At 37.9% G+C, this 17380-nt stretch overlaps 1 protein-coding gene across 1 annotated transcript in view; it reads right to left on the reverse strand.

Moving 5' to 3' along the window:
* Positions 1-17380, reverse strand: part of LOC115210728 (tetratricopeptide repeat protein 7B) — a 176438-nt gene that overhangs the window by 80322 nt on the left and 78736 nt on the right. Inside the window, exons 10-11 of the mRNA XM_029779438.2 lie at positions 5649-5753; positions 4995-5167 (exon numbers count right to left, since the gene is read on the reverse strand). Coding sequence (XP_029635298.1) covers positions 4995-5167; positions 5649-5753 — 278 coding nt within the window. The remainder of the gene's footprint in view (positions 1-4994; positions 5168-5648; positions 5754-17380) is intronic.

Consider the following 17380-nt stretch of genomic DNA (forward strand, 5'->3'; position numbering starts at 1 on the left):
TTCTTGATCTTCTTTCTAATTTTCAGCAGGTCACCATTAAGGTATTCATTTGTCATATGTTACTGCCATTTCACATTTAGGGCCATTCGTAGCATCCATTTAGCCCATTTGATAATTTCATTGTCAGTGTCCATGCGTCACTGCCATATAATAGCATTGATTTGACAGTTGCAATGATTTTGATTTGCCTGAGCAATTTAGAGTTCCAGACTTTCTTTAGTTTGTGACAGGCTGTGCCTTCCTGATCTTGACTTCACTGAGGATACAGCACTCATATCTAATGAAACAGATCAAGCTCAGCAGAGTAGAAACATCAGCAGCTAAAATAAGACTGCACACAATGTCAAGAAAACGGAATACATGTCTTTCAACTAATCAAGTGATACTGAACTAATTGCTTTGAGCAGTTCCAAATTAAATGTTACTGAAGACTTCAAGTACTTAGGTGGTTGGATGAGCAGTTCAGAAGCAGACATTAACTTTTCATGCTGAAACCAATTTTGTGATTCATTTATTCCAGAATTTTTTTTTTTTTAATATTACTAAGATTTAAAGTTTGGTCATTTTTACACAATCAGAAAATAGGATTTGGAAGCTAGCATTTTCTGCATGATAACTGTCTATCACAAAATGAAAGTAAAAACATTACATCAATGACATTTTAAACAAAATGAAAGCAATTACCTGTCATATCAAGAGAGGAGTGGGGGCAACAGGTGTGAGAGATATACATGTACAGAAAAATAAAGAGAGAGAGTGTGATAAATATATATAAAGAGGGGGAAAGTGTAATAAACAGATAGGAAACATAGAGATGGGAAGATTTGGTGATCTGAAAGTTGAATTATTTCTCATAACAAATTATGTTTTTTGATTAATATTTACTGAAAACCTTCTCCTTTGGGAAGTACATTTCAAAAATCAAATCCATTTTTCTCAAGGACACACTGCTTCAGAGCCTTTCAATAATATACATACATACGTACGTACATACATACATACATACATACACTCACATTTATTTAGTATACATATATATATATATATATATATATATATACATACATATATATATATATACATACATATATATGACAGGCTTCTACACAGTTTCTGTCTATCAAATTCAGTCAGGAGGCACTGGTTGGCTTGGGGCTATAGCTGAAGACACTTGCCTAAAGCGCTGTGCAGTGGGACCGTATCCAAAACCATATGGCTGCAAAGCAAACTTCTTAACCACACAACTATGCCTGCACCAATGTTTTTCTATATATTATTTTACTGTACTGAAATAATATAGTATTTTTGCTGTAACATTTCTCTTCTTGTTTATTCTTGTAACAAAATATAGAAATCATTAATACTATCATCATCATCATTTGCTCCAGCAAATAAACCATCCCGTCAATAAATAAAAATAAACAGTCTTTAATTACACAATAGTGTTAGTATTATATCACCGTTAGTTTCCTGCACAGGAGAACCTGTAAAGATTATTGAACACAGCCCAAGTGTTTTCTGTGGTCACTCAACCTAAAAGTAAAAGTAGCCAATCTTGTTCAAATTACATCTTACCACTCAAAAAGGAAATGACACAATTTTGTCACAGATTATGCAAAAAAATGGGATGGTCATAGCTAGAATGCATTGATCACAGGTTTCCTATATGAACAAAGGAAAGTTTTCAATTAAACAAAAAAGTTGAATGAAATATATGTGGTGACATTGCTACGTAAAGGTTTAGGGTGTAAGTTACAGCTTATTTGAATGAGTCAACAAAGAAGCCTCAATGTGGTCGCTCAACCTGCTAGAAACAGGAGACAAATCTCTCTCAAATCAAACCCTAATATCTTACAGAAGGAAAACGGCAAGTTGACGGAATTGTTAGCACACCAGGCAAAATACTGAGCAGCATTTCATCTGTCTTTGCATTCTGAGTTCAAATTCTGCTTGGGTCAACTTTGCTTTTCATATTATTTCTTTTTTTGGTGGGGGGAGGTGATAAAATAAGTACCAGTGGAGTATTGGAGTCAATATGATCGATTTACCCCTCCCCTGTAATTGCTGGCTTTGTGCTAAGATTTGAAACCAATATCTTACAGAAGGAAGGGCACATTGGATAACACAGACACACACACACACACACATGATGGGCTTCTTTCAGTTTCCATCTACCAGATCCACTCACAAAGCTTTGGTTGGCTCAAGGCTATAGTAGAAGACACTTGCTTAAGGTGCCACATAGTTGAACTGAACCCTGAACCATGTGGTTGGGAAGCAAGTTTCTTACCACACAGCCACACCTGTGCCTAGTCATGCCTGCATCTAGTCACAGCTGTTACTGGTAGTTTTCTATGCAAACTTGTCATCATTTTAACATCCACTTTGCCATGCTTACATGGGTCAGATAGAATTTGTTGAAACAGATTTTCTGCAGTTGGAAGCCTTTCCTTTACCAACCCTCACCAGCCCAAAAGCAAGGTAATAATTCCTCCATGGCTGGACATGTTTCCATGGAAGAATGGAAATGAGGAACACCACTAACATGATGATGACATTTGACTATCTCTATATGTCAAGAAGACAAGGAGCCACAAACACACACACACACAACAGGCTTCTTTCAACCAAATCCACTCACAAGGCTTTGGTCAGCCCAAGACTATAGTATAAAACACTTGCCCAAGGTGCTATACAGTGGGACTGAACCCAAATCCATGTGATTTTGAAGTAAACATCTTAACCACACAACCATACCTGTACCCATTAACTACTGTACAAAACTACCCATAAATTTAAGTGATTCTCTTATCAGTACTTCTGTAAGTATGAAGTCTAGGTTTTGTGAAGGAGGTTAATAACACAGAAACATATCCGAAGCTGTCTCCCACACTTGTGAATATAATTAAAATAATATAACTGTCTAATTTTATATTTTCTCACCATTTAATTATTTCTAATTGGCTTTTAATGAATGTTTTTCATGTAGATGGCATTTCTGAGCAATTTATTTTTTAAAATTATGATCCATTATATGAGCAATGTTAACCTGAATGAATGGTAATGATACAAATAAACTGGGAATGCAGCTTGGCATTAAAGAAATCAGCCGCTTGATGTGGACAAGCAGTGGCCTTATTAATATGGACCTGTGATGAAAATGGAGAAATTCTGCTGAGCAAAAAGTGCCGTGGATAGATAGTAAAGCAGGTATGAGCCATGTCAGATGGCAACTGAAAGAAGTTGTGTGTGTGTGTGTGTGTGTGTGTGTGTGTGTGTGTGTGTGTGTGCATGTGCATGTGTGTATACATGTGTGTGTGTGTACATGCATGTGTGTATGCACATGCATGAGTATGTATGAGTGCATGTGCATGAATATGTGCATGTGTACGTGCGTGTGCATGTACACACATGCATGTGTATGTGTGTGCATGTTATTCTTTGGCCAGACTTTGTGCAATAGTTGTAAATGATTGTTGCCTTCATGTCTGGTATAGAGACACATTACCTTACCTTGAAACAGGGAAGGATTGGCAACTGGATTAGCATCCAGACATAGAAAAAAATCCACCACAACAAATTCTGTCCAACCCATGCAAACATGGAAAAGCGGATGTTAAAAAACAATGATGATGATGATGAATCACCAGCTGAAACCAATAAGTTCTCTAAATATCACTAAATGAAGCAATATACATAATTAGCAGGTCACAGCAAGCAGTGGGACAAGGAGAATATCGGGATATTTATAACAGCTGATATAGTAGGAGTAAAGTAGATTAATGAATAAAGGAATGACTGAATGGTAGGGATGATGATGAAGTCAATGACAACAACAGTAACCAAAATATGAAATATTAATTAGCAGCCTTTGTTGTCTAAATGAACAGAACATCTTGAGTCAACATACACCGAAGATGAGTTGAACCAGTTCCAACCAATGAGTCCACAGCTGTAGTAGCTTCACTGGGGTTCACTGATGAAATTTCACTTGAAATATGATTCTCTGAGGTAGTCTCTAGTAGCAAGCATTATTATACAGAACAATGTATGTCATTTGTAAATATAATAAGGTGGTAAACTTAATCTGCATAAAGCAGTGAGCTAGCAGAATCATTAGCTCATCAGACAAAATGCTTAACAGCATTTCTTCCAGCTCTTTATGTTCTGAGTTCAAACCCTGCAGAGGTCAAATTTGCCTTTCATCCCTTGGTGAGGGGAGGTGATACAGTAAAGTACCATTCCAGAACTGGGGTCAATGTAATTGATTTGTCTCTTTCCCTAAAAACTGTTTGCCTTGAACCCTGGAGTGAACTGGCATCCTGTTCAGGAAAAATGATGTGATCTCTGTTATTTAACACCATGGAAAACCTGGTAACCAGCTTTATGAGTCTTAGGGGTCAAGATAAAAAAACAAAAAAAAAATCTGTCAACCATCACCTGCTTACTGGGTTCCTCTAGATCTAAACATTTGGATTAGATCTCATCGTCATCATCATAATTTAGCATGTTTTCCATGCTGGCATGGCTTAAATGGTTTGACTGGAACTGGTAAGCCAAAGAGGTGCATCTGGCTCCAATCTGTTTCTATGGCTGGATGCCCTTCCTAACACCAATCACTCCATAGAGTGTACTGGGTGTTTGTTACGTGTCACCAGCATGGAGGCCTTTTATGTGTCACCAGCACAGGTGTCTTACACATGTCACTGACACAGGTGCCTCTAACATGTCCTGGCACAGTGCCTTTTACATGTCACTGGCACGGTGCCTTTCACATGTCACTGGCACAGGTGCCTCTTACATGTCATCAGCATAAGTGCCTTTTATGTGTCACTGGCACAGGCACCTTTTACATGTCACTAGCACATAAGTATAAGAATATCCAGAATAAGAATACCTTCCCCACTCCTACCAGTTTTAGAGATCCTAATAAAGGTCATGAGCAAAGCATTTAAAGCTCTTAACAAAGTGATCGTGAAAGAAAAGCAACTTACTTATAGAAAGCATTCATGGCGTTTCTGTTTTGTTTCTGTCGTTCTTCTTGCATTTTCATATCATTGGCCTTCATACTGTAGCCGACACCCATCATAACATAGATGCGTGACCGGAGGGGATGGTCCCCTTCAATGGCTATAGCTCGTTCAGCAAAGTCAATCCCCTCATTATACTGAAATGAATAAATAAATAAATAAAAGATTCCATGCTAATGTATGTAGATCGTTTCATACCTTCAGCCAGATAAAAAAAGGGGGAAAATGAAATGAATTTAACACAAATATCGTAAAAATTTATAAGACAATAGTATTCAGAACTATTTTCTCATTTTTGGATTTTAGTGTTTAACTTCCTTCCCTTTTATTCCAGAGTTCAAATCCCACTAAGATCAACTTTGCATGTCTTCATTTAGGACTGATAAAACAAAATACCAGTAAAATACAAAAGTAGGACAATTCAATCACCCACTTACTACTCATCTGTATCCATTTGTATAAACTTACCAAACTCTAGATTTAACAACACTAACTTTGTCATACCTCTCACCCAAGCAAGAAGATCTGTCCCAACAGTCTATAATAGCAATGCCTTATCTCATCAGTTATAATGTTTAAAAGATGAAAAAAAGAAGTGTATGAAATTCCTGTACTCACCTGATAGAGATATTCTATGCAGATGCGCGCTGCTTGCAACAGGAGAGCTGGATTCTTTGGTTGCTGCCGAGCACACTCATTTAGCACCAGTACTGCACGGCTATACTAACAGCAAAGGGAAATATAAAAGAGAAAGACTTTAAGTTATTTTTAATGGTAAAAATAAGAAAATTTTAAGAATTTTAGTATAATTTTGACACATATGAGAAAACATTTTTCTGATAAATTTTTTATCATAGAAAAGATTACCATAGCAATAACAATTTTCTGATGTTATCACTTTTCTTAATTTATTATCTACATTAACCAAGAATTTGTTCCCACATTTACTAATTTCTTAAGCTTTCTATGATCCATTATTTTATAGCTAGTCTAGACGACCTGTGTACATTAATTAATTTTCAAAATAATCAAGACACTGCAAAGGTTTAATAAAATAGCTGGTCATTCAGCTGATAGGTAGAATACAACAAAAGACGTTAATTGATAATGAGAACTTATATTATTTATGTAATAAAAAGATTTCAATTGAGATATTCATTTAAATGTGAACACTTTAATATAAGCACAGTATTATGGAATTAATAGCAATATCAGAACTGTTGGTATTGAAAATATTAACCTTTTAGCATTCAGATTACCCTATCAAATATAATGCTTATTTATTTACATTATTTTGAATTAATCATGCATTATCTTGTAACTCTGAGATTTGGATGATGTGAATGTTATTTTTAGAATGACACTGAAGGATAGGTGTGAGAAGCTGGATCTGGTAAGTTTGGATTTAAAAATAGGTAGAATATTTCAGCCGGATATGGCTGGTTTAAATACAAAAAGGTTAAAGTTTATTTTGGTTTTACAAACTGAATACTTGGGGTAAGACCATGGTTATTATTTATTCTTACAAATTGAGATAAAATGACTGGAAAATATTAAATAACTTGAGAATTGAAGAAAAAAGAAAAAGCATCTCTGTTGATATTTATGTTGAGTTGATATTTTAAAAAGTGCAATGATAAATTTTGCAGATTGTGTCATTCCTATAAAATAGTACAGCAACAATAGCACTAAAGTCTTGACTAACAGAATTCCAGGTATTAACTGCTACGATAACCAAACCACCTCAATGTAGGTAAATAGTAAAATGTCACTGAGTCAGATATAACAATAGTATTTAGTTCTGAAGAATAATATAACAGGTTCCATTGACTACTTTCATATGACAGTGATTAGATCAAAGCCACCCACAACATACAAAAAAGAATATATTTGATAGGATAAGTATGTTAAAATTTAACAGGAATCTAGTTAGATAACTAAGCAATAGAGTGGTAGGTATAGTGTTTTTCTGTGATCACTAAGTGCTTCAGTGTATACTACCATCCTACCATACCTTACTGACAACTGTTCCCAAACCTTAACAACAATAAGAAAAACAACATAATCTAGATATTAGGTGAATAATGTTATAACCATTAAGCTTTTAATAATCTTTTTTATGAGCTCAAAATACTTGGAGACAAAGAAATGACTCAATTGTTAAATGAGCTTAAAGTGACAGACAAGTCAAACAGGTTAGTTTTTCAAGAGTGTTTTATACATTATACATATACAACTATGTTGGTATGTATGTATGTGTGTGTATATGCATGCATGTATGTATGTATGTGTGTGTGTGTGTGTGTGTGTGTGTGTGTGTACACATATATACAATCCGGTATAAATACACATACATATATACATACACAGACTAAATTTGACAACTTTCTTTTATATCTCCTTTTTTCAGGAACAGTATAGGTGAACTGTCAACAGTGTTGAATAGTATGATGGTTAAAGGTGCAGTTGAGAAGAAGTTAGCTGACATGGAAGGCTGGAATATAATAAAATAAATGCGCCCTTTCATAGCCTAGCCAGGCTCATGGGCCCGGTTTCCCGGTTTCTATGGTGTATGTGTTCCCTAGCTGGACAGGACGCCAGTCCATCACAGCGTTACTCATTTTTGCCAGCTGAGTGGACTGGAGCAATGTGAAATGAAGTGTTTTGCTCAAGAACACAACGCGTCGCCTGGTTCAGGAATCGAAACCACAATCTTACGATCATGGCACTGACACCCTAACCACTACGCCCCATGCCTCCACAGAGGGTTGGAAGCCATCTGAATATTGGAAAGAATTATCTGTGTCATGATGATTCACATCAGGTATCAAAATACCAAGATTAACACAGCTGCTCAATATTCTGTGGACACTGTAAAGTCTGTAAGATGCGACATGGACAGTTGTAATGGAGACTACAAAGCTGTGGCTAACATCAAAGGACATGGCAGGCATTCTGACTGCGTCTGCATGCCAGAATTCACCCTCTCATCTTTGAATGGCACCTTAGGCTCATTTCACATGGTTATGTGAAGTTGCAGATGTCTGTGGTCTATCTTTGACTGGAGAGGGTTACCGCTAGAAGGCCATATGTGTGGCAGCACAATTCAGCTCCTTGCCAAGAGTCAGAAGTGGTTGTCAGATAATTTCTATGACTTCACTGCCCCCAATTTCTGGTTTCCTAATTCCCCTGATTATAATCCCATGGATTATTATGTGTGAGTGTGGTTTCAAAAGACACCAACCACTCTGCCTACAACACCAAGGCATGCTGGTGGCCAAAATCAAGGAGGCATTCAAAGATCTTCCCAGGGACACAGTGGAGAAAACATGTGCCAGATTCCAGAGTCATCTTGCAACCGTAATGGAAGATGAGGGCAACTACTTTGAGTAAATTGTTGTCTCCGAGTCATAATCTAGTTGATATTTGTTTGATTTTTTTTTAATTCTTTTATTTTTTTAATGGGATATTGTGTTTTCCCTTTTATGCAAACTGTCAAATTTAGCCCAAACACTCTGTACGTATACACACATATACACAAACATATGAATATATAAATAATTATATATAAACAATTGCAGCATGGAAGATATTTGTAAGCCATTCAAGAACACACAAAGACTGTTAGTTTCACTTCAACATTTAATTTACATTTGTGTCGAAATATTTTCGTTGCTTTGAAACAGCAACATATTCACTGACAAAGCTTTAATACAGAGAATATAAAAATACATTAAATACAAAAAAAGTATATATGTTTACATACAAAAAGGTCCAGCTTACACAAATTAGAAATGAGATCAAGAATTAAAGGAGTTGAAGAAGAGCATTAGAAATTCAACAGTTGTTTCTAGGGACTCGGTGGTCCAAAATATTGATCGTAAATTGGTTCCATCATCAGATGATACAAGACCCCACCTTCCGGGAAGAAATCTTACATTTGAGGTGTTGACAGAAAGGAGATTAAAGATGGATAGTGTCCACTATCTATAGCTGCAGGTTGATCAATAACATGTGTGAAACTTGGTAGATAGAAACTGAAACTGTATGTATGTATATGTATATATATGTATGTATGTATGTGTATATATATGTATCTATGTATATATATGTATGTATGTGTATATATATGTATCTATGTGTGTATATATGTATGTATGCATGCATGTATGTATGCATGCATGTATGTATGCATGTGTGTATGTATGCATGCATGTATGTATGCATGTAGATATATGTCTATGCATGTGTGCAAGCATGTGATTAAGTGTGTATTCCCTTTTTCTTGACACGTGAGCTCTGATTGCAAACAAAGAATCATCATTTAAACAATTGTGCTATTTGTCTGCAATCCTCCATGAAAGTGTGTCTAAACTGATCATTGATTGATAAACAAGGTAAAATATTATTTTGCTTGAAAGCAGGTGAGGTTTAACAACACACACAAACACACACACACGCACGCGCTGCACACACACACACACACATATATATGTCATATTCAACGGCTAACATAACAGCATCATAGCCAACTATTAGAATGAGTAAAGGAGATGACTTGAGAGAGGAAATTATAGAGGTATTGAATTGCTGGACCAGATCACAAACTCTACAGAAAGTTGATACTTCAATTAGAAAGATGCTGTTTAGTTCTGTGCCAGGTAAAACTACAACTGATGCTCTCTTCCTGGTGAGGTAAGTGCAGGAGAAGTATAATAGTTACTAGCATACCCATGTCAACAAAAATGCAAACAGTTTTATTAATGATGCAAAATGGTGCATCAACACAATGGAAGAAACCATTGACAAATGTCAGCAATCTAGTAAATACATGTACATACTCAGAATTGAGAGCTACGTTTATATATATATATATATATATATATATTATATATATATACAGGGTGCGGTGAATAAAAAAATAACACTGATATTTCATTTTAACAGATATATTTACCAAAATTACATTAAAATATCTTGAAATACTAAAGAGTAAAGTTATTCAATAAAATTGCCATTGGCTTCAACCACAGCCTCTGGACAACTTCAGAATCTTCTGCAACTCTTCTGGATGATCTCCTTGTGTAAGTTGGTGAATGCTGTCATAATCCTTGCCTTCAGTTCATCTTTGGTGTTACAAGGAGTTTTGTTGGTCTTTCTCACTCAACTGCGCCCTGCACATAATAATCAAGGGGGTTGCAGTCTGGGGAGTTAAGTGTCCCGATGTTAAGGGTGATGTGATCACAGAAATTGTCTGACAGCCACAACTGGGTTCTCTTGGTTGTGTGACATGATGCAGAGTCCTGTTGCCAGACTTAGTGTCTTCTAACAGCCACCCTCTTCACCCAGGGTAGCACTACCTCCTCCAGGCACTTGATGTAGGTTTCCATGTTGAGTCTGAAGCCGTGTGGGAAGATGAATGGAGGTATAATGTCGCCATCACTCGTGATCACTCCAAAGACCATAATGTTGACTGGATGTTTGATTTTTATCACTCTTGGTACATGTTTTGGAGACACAGCAAGCCAACAGTTTTTCTGTGTGTTCACCATCTGATCCTGGCAGAAATTTTTCTCATCAGAGAAAAACCAAAGCACGTTTGGTTGGAGGAGAAGCTTGAGTTTGTTCAAAAACTTTGCAGCACGGTCTTTCCTCTTGTCTTGATGGCTTGGAACAAAAATTGGCCCTTTTTCATCTTATAAGAGGAATATCAAATGTCTTCATGCACTACCTGCCTGATAACAAACTCAGATACTCTCATGTCCCTCTTGATGGACCTGATTGACTTGGAGAGATTGTTATCAATCATGGCCTAGATTTCATTAACAAATTCAGGAATTCTTTTCTTATCAGAATGATCAGAGTAAGTTTTCTGAGCTGTCATACCTTTGTAATCATCATTAGACTTATCCAACTCTTTTTGAATCCTCTAAATGGCTTGCTTGATATAAAAAAAATGGAGTAGATAGAAAATCCCATAAGATGTACCCAATGCAAATTGTGGACACACAAGCAGTGAAGTGGTATCACAGGCAGGTTAACAGAAAAAGTAGATTTTGTATATGGCAGATGCACAGGCATAATAAACACCAAGAGTGCACAGAAAATAGATTTTCTTAAATGCCCAGAAAGATACTTAGCAGTAATAGACGGCACCTGTTACCCAGCTGATCTAATTAGCACTGGAAGATGTTCTAAATGCATAGTTGCTAGAATAAGATCAGGCTGGAAAAAGTGATTCATTACCGCTGTTGATAACAAAAAGTTTCTCTCTCAGGGTGAAAGGCAGATTGTATGATGCTTGTGAACGAACTGCTATGATACATGGAAGTGAGACATGAATTCTGAATGTAGAGAACTTGCAAAGATAAAAAAGAAATGAAGCAAGCATACTCCATTTGATATGCAATTAGATTGATGAATGACAAAGTTCAAATTTATGAATGACAGAGTTCAGATTTATTGGGAGACAAACTGGGCAAAAAAGGAATCTAATGTAATATGTGAGAGAAAAGACTGTGTTGGAATGGACATATGTAGGAGACTGTGGTCAAATGCTGGCTTCAGAGGGTTACTGCTGGAAGACCATATGTGTGGCAGCATGATTCAACTCCTTGCCTCCAGAAAGTGTCAGAAGTGGTTGTCAGAGAAATTCTACAACTATACCAGTCCCACTTTCTAGCCTCTCAATTCCCCCAATTGTAATCCCATGGATTACTATGTGTAGGTTGCAGTTAAGAAATACTCCTGCTCTGCCTGCAACACTAACACCAGGCTGATAAGATCAAGGAAGTGTTTCAAGATCTTCCCAGGAACATAGTGAAGAATGCATGCACCAGTCTCCAGAGCTGTGCTGAGACTGTGGTGGAAGCTGAAGACAGCTACTTTGAGTAAACTGTTATCTCCCAACCATAATCTAGTTGATATTTTTGGACTTTTAAAAAAAACTTTTATTTCTGGATGAAATATTGTGCTTTCTTTTCCTTTTATGCAAACTATCCAACCACCCTATGTATGTATGTATGTACATGTGTGTGTGTGTGTGTGTGTATGTGTATATATATATATATATCATCATCATCATTTAACGTCCGCTTTCCATGCTAGCATGGGTTGGACGGTTCAACTGGGGTCTGGGGAGCCCGAAAGCTGCACCAGTCCAGTCAGATCTGGCAGTGTTTCTACAGCTGGATGCCCTTCCTAACGCCAACCACTCCGAGAGTGTAGTGGGTGATTTTATGTGCCACCGACACAGGTGCCAGACGAGGCTGGCAAACAGCCACGCTCGGATGGTGTTTTTATGTGCCACCGACACAGGTGCCAGATGAGGCTGGCAGACGGCCACGCTCGGATGGTTTTTTATGTGCCACCGACACAGGTGCCAGACGAGGCTGGCAGACGGCCACGCTCGGATGGTGTTTTTATGTGCCACCGACACAGGTGCCAGACGAGGCTGGCAGACGGCCACGCTCGGATGGTGTTTTTATGTGCCACCGACACAGGTGCCAGATGAGGCTGGCAAACGGCCACGATCGGATGGTGCTTGTTACGTGCCCACAGCACGGAGGCCAGTCGATGCGGTACTGGCTACGGCCACGTTCGGATGGTTTTCTTATGTGCCACGTGCCACCGCACTGGTACCACAAAGATACAAATTCCATTGATGTTCATCTATTTTGATTTGTTTTGATTTGATTTGATTTTCACTTGCCTCAACAGGTCTTCACAAGTGTCACAAGAAGGAAGGTATGCACAGGTGGACTGACTACGTCCCAGGTAGGGGCCATGGGTTATGGCCTGACTAGTCTTGCCGGGTCTTCGGATGGTGTTTTTATGTGCCACCGACACAGGTGCTAGATGAGGCTGGCAAACGGCCACGATCGGATGGTGTTTGTCATGTGCCCACCGCACTGACTACGGCACTGATGGATTTCTTGTGTGCCACAGGCACTGGTACCACAAGATACAAATTCCATTGATGTTCATCTATTTTGTCTATTTTGATTTGATTTGATTTGATTTTCACTTGCCTCAACCGGTCTTCACAAGTGTCACAAGAAGGAAGGTATGCACAGGTGGACTGACTAGTCTTGCCGGGTCTTCGGAAGGTGTTTTTTATGTGCCACCGACACAGGTGCCAGATGAGGCTGGCGAACGGCCATGATCGGATGGTGTTTGTTACGTGCCCACAGCACGGAGGCCGGTCGATGCGGAACTGGCTACGGCCACGTTCGGATGGTTCTCATGTGTGCCACCGGCACTGGTACCACAAAGTGTGTGCCACCGGCACTGGTACCACAAAGATACAGATTCCATTGATGTTCATCTATTTTGATTGTTTTGATTTGATTTGATTTGATTTTCACTTGCCTCAACAGGTCTTCACAAGTGTCACAAGAAGGAAGGTATGCACAGGTGGACTGACTACGTCCCAGGTAGGGGCCATGGGTTATGGCCTGACTAGTCTTGCCGGGTCTTCGGATGGTGTTTTTATGTGCCACCGACACAGGTGCTAGATGAGGCTGGCGAACGGCCACGATCGGATGGTGTTTGTCATGTGCCCACAGAACGGAGGCCAGTCGATGCGGTACTGGCTACGGCCACTTTCGGATGGTTTTCTCTTGTGTGCCACCGGCACTGGTACCACAAAGATACAAATATATATATATATATATATATATATATAAAGAGACAGACAGACAGATAGATATACATATATACATACACAATATATGCACACACACACACACACATATATGTACACATAAACACACATGCAAGCAAACACCGTATGATATATATATATACTGCATATACTTTGAAAGATTCTTGATATGAAATTATGTGTTGCAACAGATGTTGTATCTTGGGTGGGTCATTTTAACAACACATGCACTACATTGAACACATACACTGGTTCTATTTCACTTCTTCTACTTATTATTTATTATTAGACTATGAGTTAACTAATTAACCAATTAAGTAATCTATTACTTGACTAACTGGTTTACCAATTTCTTGATTTGTCAGAATCTTCCATTGTTATTCATGATCTCAACAATGTTGTTCCAGACTTGTTACACTATAGCCAAACTGGATATACTGGGTTTCATTATTGTAGCTATACTTTTCAGGATATGTGTGAGTGACTGTGTGTTGTGCTGTGCATGTGCGTATTCATGTGTGTATGTGTGTGAGTATGAGTGTGTTCTGGGTATATGTTTGTTTTGCTGGAGTTGAAGTTTTATATTTTTGTTTCACTTGACTAGTGTCTATGAACACAGGTGGTGAGTGTACACAATTATACATATATACATCCATATGTGTAATATGCATCTATATGTAAGCATGCATGAGTGCATGTATGCTTCATGCATGCAGGAACAAGTCTGCTTGTCACTTGTTCCTGTGTGTTATCATATCCAGGTATGTAGATATTCTGTAGCTGTGCGCTTCCCTTTCATTCTTATCTCTCAAGAGATGAATAAATCTCTAGATACATGTGTACTAATTCTCTCTCTTTCTCTCTCTCTCTCTCTCACACACACACACAAACACCTATAAATTCACATCTATGCGCCCACCCATGTGGCCAACTATAAACTCTCACACACACAAACAAGCACATATGCATTGTGTATACAGAGTTTGATGTGTATATTCATAAACATACACACTTACATACATATATGTATGTGAGTGTGTGTGTGTGTGTGTATATATATATATATACATACAATTACACACAACACACACACACACAGGCAGGCAGGCAGACAGCCATACAGATAGGTACATTTATTTGCATATATATATGCAGATAAATACACAGATATACTGGCATTATTTATACATGTCCAGGGGCATACATATGCATTTCAAGTTAAAGAAATTGTTGCAATCATTGAAGAAAAAGGGAATTGTATCACTACCACTACTACTAAAACAGTATAATAGGAAAAACATAGGAAGACAGCTGTCCAGTAATTTGAAATCAACATAGCTGATGCCCAACAGAAATTGAACAGAGAATTAATATGCCTTCTTGCAAACAAGTCCAACAAAATGTCAGCAACCGCATGTCCAACCAATGCAACTGCATGTCAACACCATGAGAGAAGTGATGTGTGTGTGCGTGTGTGTGTGTGTGTGTGTGTGTGTGTGTGTGTGTGTGTATAAAGCTTTCAGTTGGGTCCCTCACTCCCTGATTTGGTGATTGCTACCAAAGCTAAGAGCAAACAAATGGCTGGTGAGACCTTTTGAAGCAATGTACAGGGATTCTGTAAGATGAGAATAAGTGACGAGTACAGAAAGAATCCAGTGTGCCGATCAGAGTTCACCAGGGCTCAGTTCTCAATCCCCTCCTATTTATCATACTTCTCCGAGGAGTTTAAGAAAAACTGCTTTGTTTTTACTGAATCTGTAGTAGAATTAGAGAAAAACTTTCAGGGTTGGAAGCAAAACCTGGAAACAAAAGGCCTTAAATGTAACTTGGCACAGACCAAAGTTTTAATAAGCAGAGAAACAGACTTGACACTAATCCCTCCAGAAAATGGCTCTGTTCAATATGTAGAAAAAGTATACATAGAAATTTCATATGGTGTACTCAGTGCAAACTATGAACATATAAAAGGTGCAGAGGATCCACAGGAAGTTTAAAAGAGAAAGTTGGGGTTGTGCTTTATACTGGTACCAAAAACAAACTACTCCTGACAGGATATAGTATTTTATTCCACTGACCCAGTAGCAATTTGATGGATTTCAGGCCCATCAAACCTGTGCTAACATGGAAAATAGTTGTTACCTCAATCATTGCTGCTGCTTGTTTGTTTGTTTGTTGAGCGAAGCGGTCTTTGTCCCTACCCTCTTCTCCTTAGAGCTCGCAAGATCACGCCTCAGGATTGTCTGTAGTGGGAGAAATCCAAAACGTGGTCCTTTGCTATTCGTAAGACTCGCAGAAGTGAAAGCAGGTCAACTCCCGACACCGAGAGCATCGACGGATGGATGAATGTGCACCCAGACTCAGCAGTTGCATAGGAAGTCAGGGACAAGAAACAAGAAGAAAGAGTGAGAGAAAGTTGGAGTGAAAGAGTACAACAGGGGTCGCCACCACCCCCTGCCAGAGCCTCGTGGAGCTTTAGGTGTTTTTGCTGCTGCAGCTGATGATGATAATGATGATGATGATGACGACGATGATGATGATGAAAATACATATATGTATATATATATATATATATATATATATATATATATATAATATATATATATATATATACATATATATATATATATATATATATATATAATATATATATATATATATATATATATATATATCAGGTCATTGCATAAGTTCTGTCTGAATTTTGAATACAGAAAACAAGTGATCAAATGTTATATTTAATTGAAATTTAATCATCATTGTACTTTCCCTGATTATCTATGACTTCCTTCCATCTATTTACAAGCTTTTTAATCCCATCAATGTAAAACTCTTTTGGTTTCAAAGCGAAGAACTCTGAAATGTCAGTTTCAACCTCCTCCTGGCTTTTCAGACTCATTTGGGGGTCATCCCCAAATGAGTCTGAAAACTATGAAACAAATGGTAGTCTGAAGGAGTAAGGTGGATGAGGAATTTTTTCCCAACCTAGCTCTTTGATCTTCTGTGAGGTGATCATTGCAGTGTGGGGTCATGCATTTTCGTGATGAAACATCACTCCTTTTCAATTCACTAAATTTTTTTCTTCAAAGCTTGGTTCAAACATTCTAATTGCTGACAGTAGACTTGAGCATTGATTGTTACCTTAGGTGGTAACAATTCAAAGAGAATTACTCCTTTGCAATCCCACCAGAAAGAGAAGAACCTTTTTCCAATGAAGTTCCCTTCTCGGTTGTGGTTGAGTTTTTTCCCTTTTACCAAGCCATTGTTTACAACATTTAACATTTTGATAGAAGACCCATTTTACGTCACCAGTCACAAGTCTATCCAAAAAGGGTGAAATGAGTTTGCGAGAATGGAGAGAAGAGCAAATGTCAACTTGGGATTTGTGGTTGCTTTTGGACAATTCATGAGGCACTCATAATCCAAGTTCAGGAACCTTTCCAAGTTGTTGAAGATGATGATGAACATTTGTATGGTTTGAACTAAGCTTTATTGCCAATTCTTCAACCGATAATGCAGGATTTTCTTCAAGTAATGCCTCAAGGAGCTTATCATCAAACTTAACTGGACGTCCTATTCGATCTTCAACTTCAAGGCTGAAATCTCCACTTCTGAATTTTGCAAACCATCTTCTGCAAGTTCTTTCATTCAAGCATTCTTTCCCATAAACTGAGGGTATGTTTCGAGT

Source organism: Octopus sinensis, linkage group LG4, assembly GCF_006345805.1.
Source record: "Octopus sinensis linkage group LG4, ASM634580v1, whole genome shotgun sequence".
NCBI classification, from domain to species: Eukaryota; Metazoa; Mollusca; class Cephalopoda; order Octopoda; family Octopodidae; genus Octopus; species Octopus sinensis.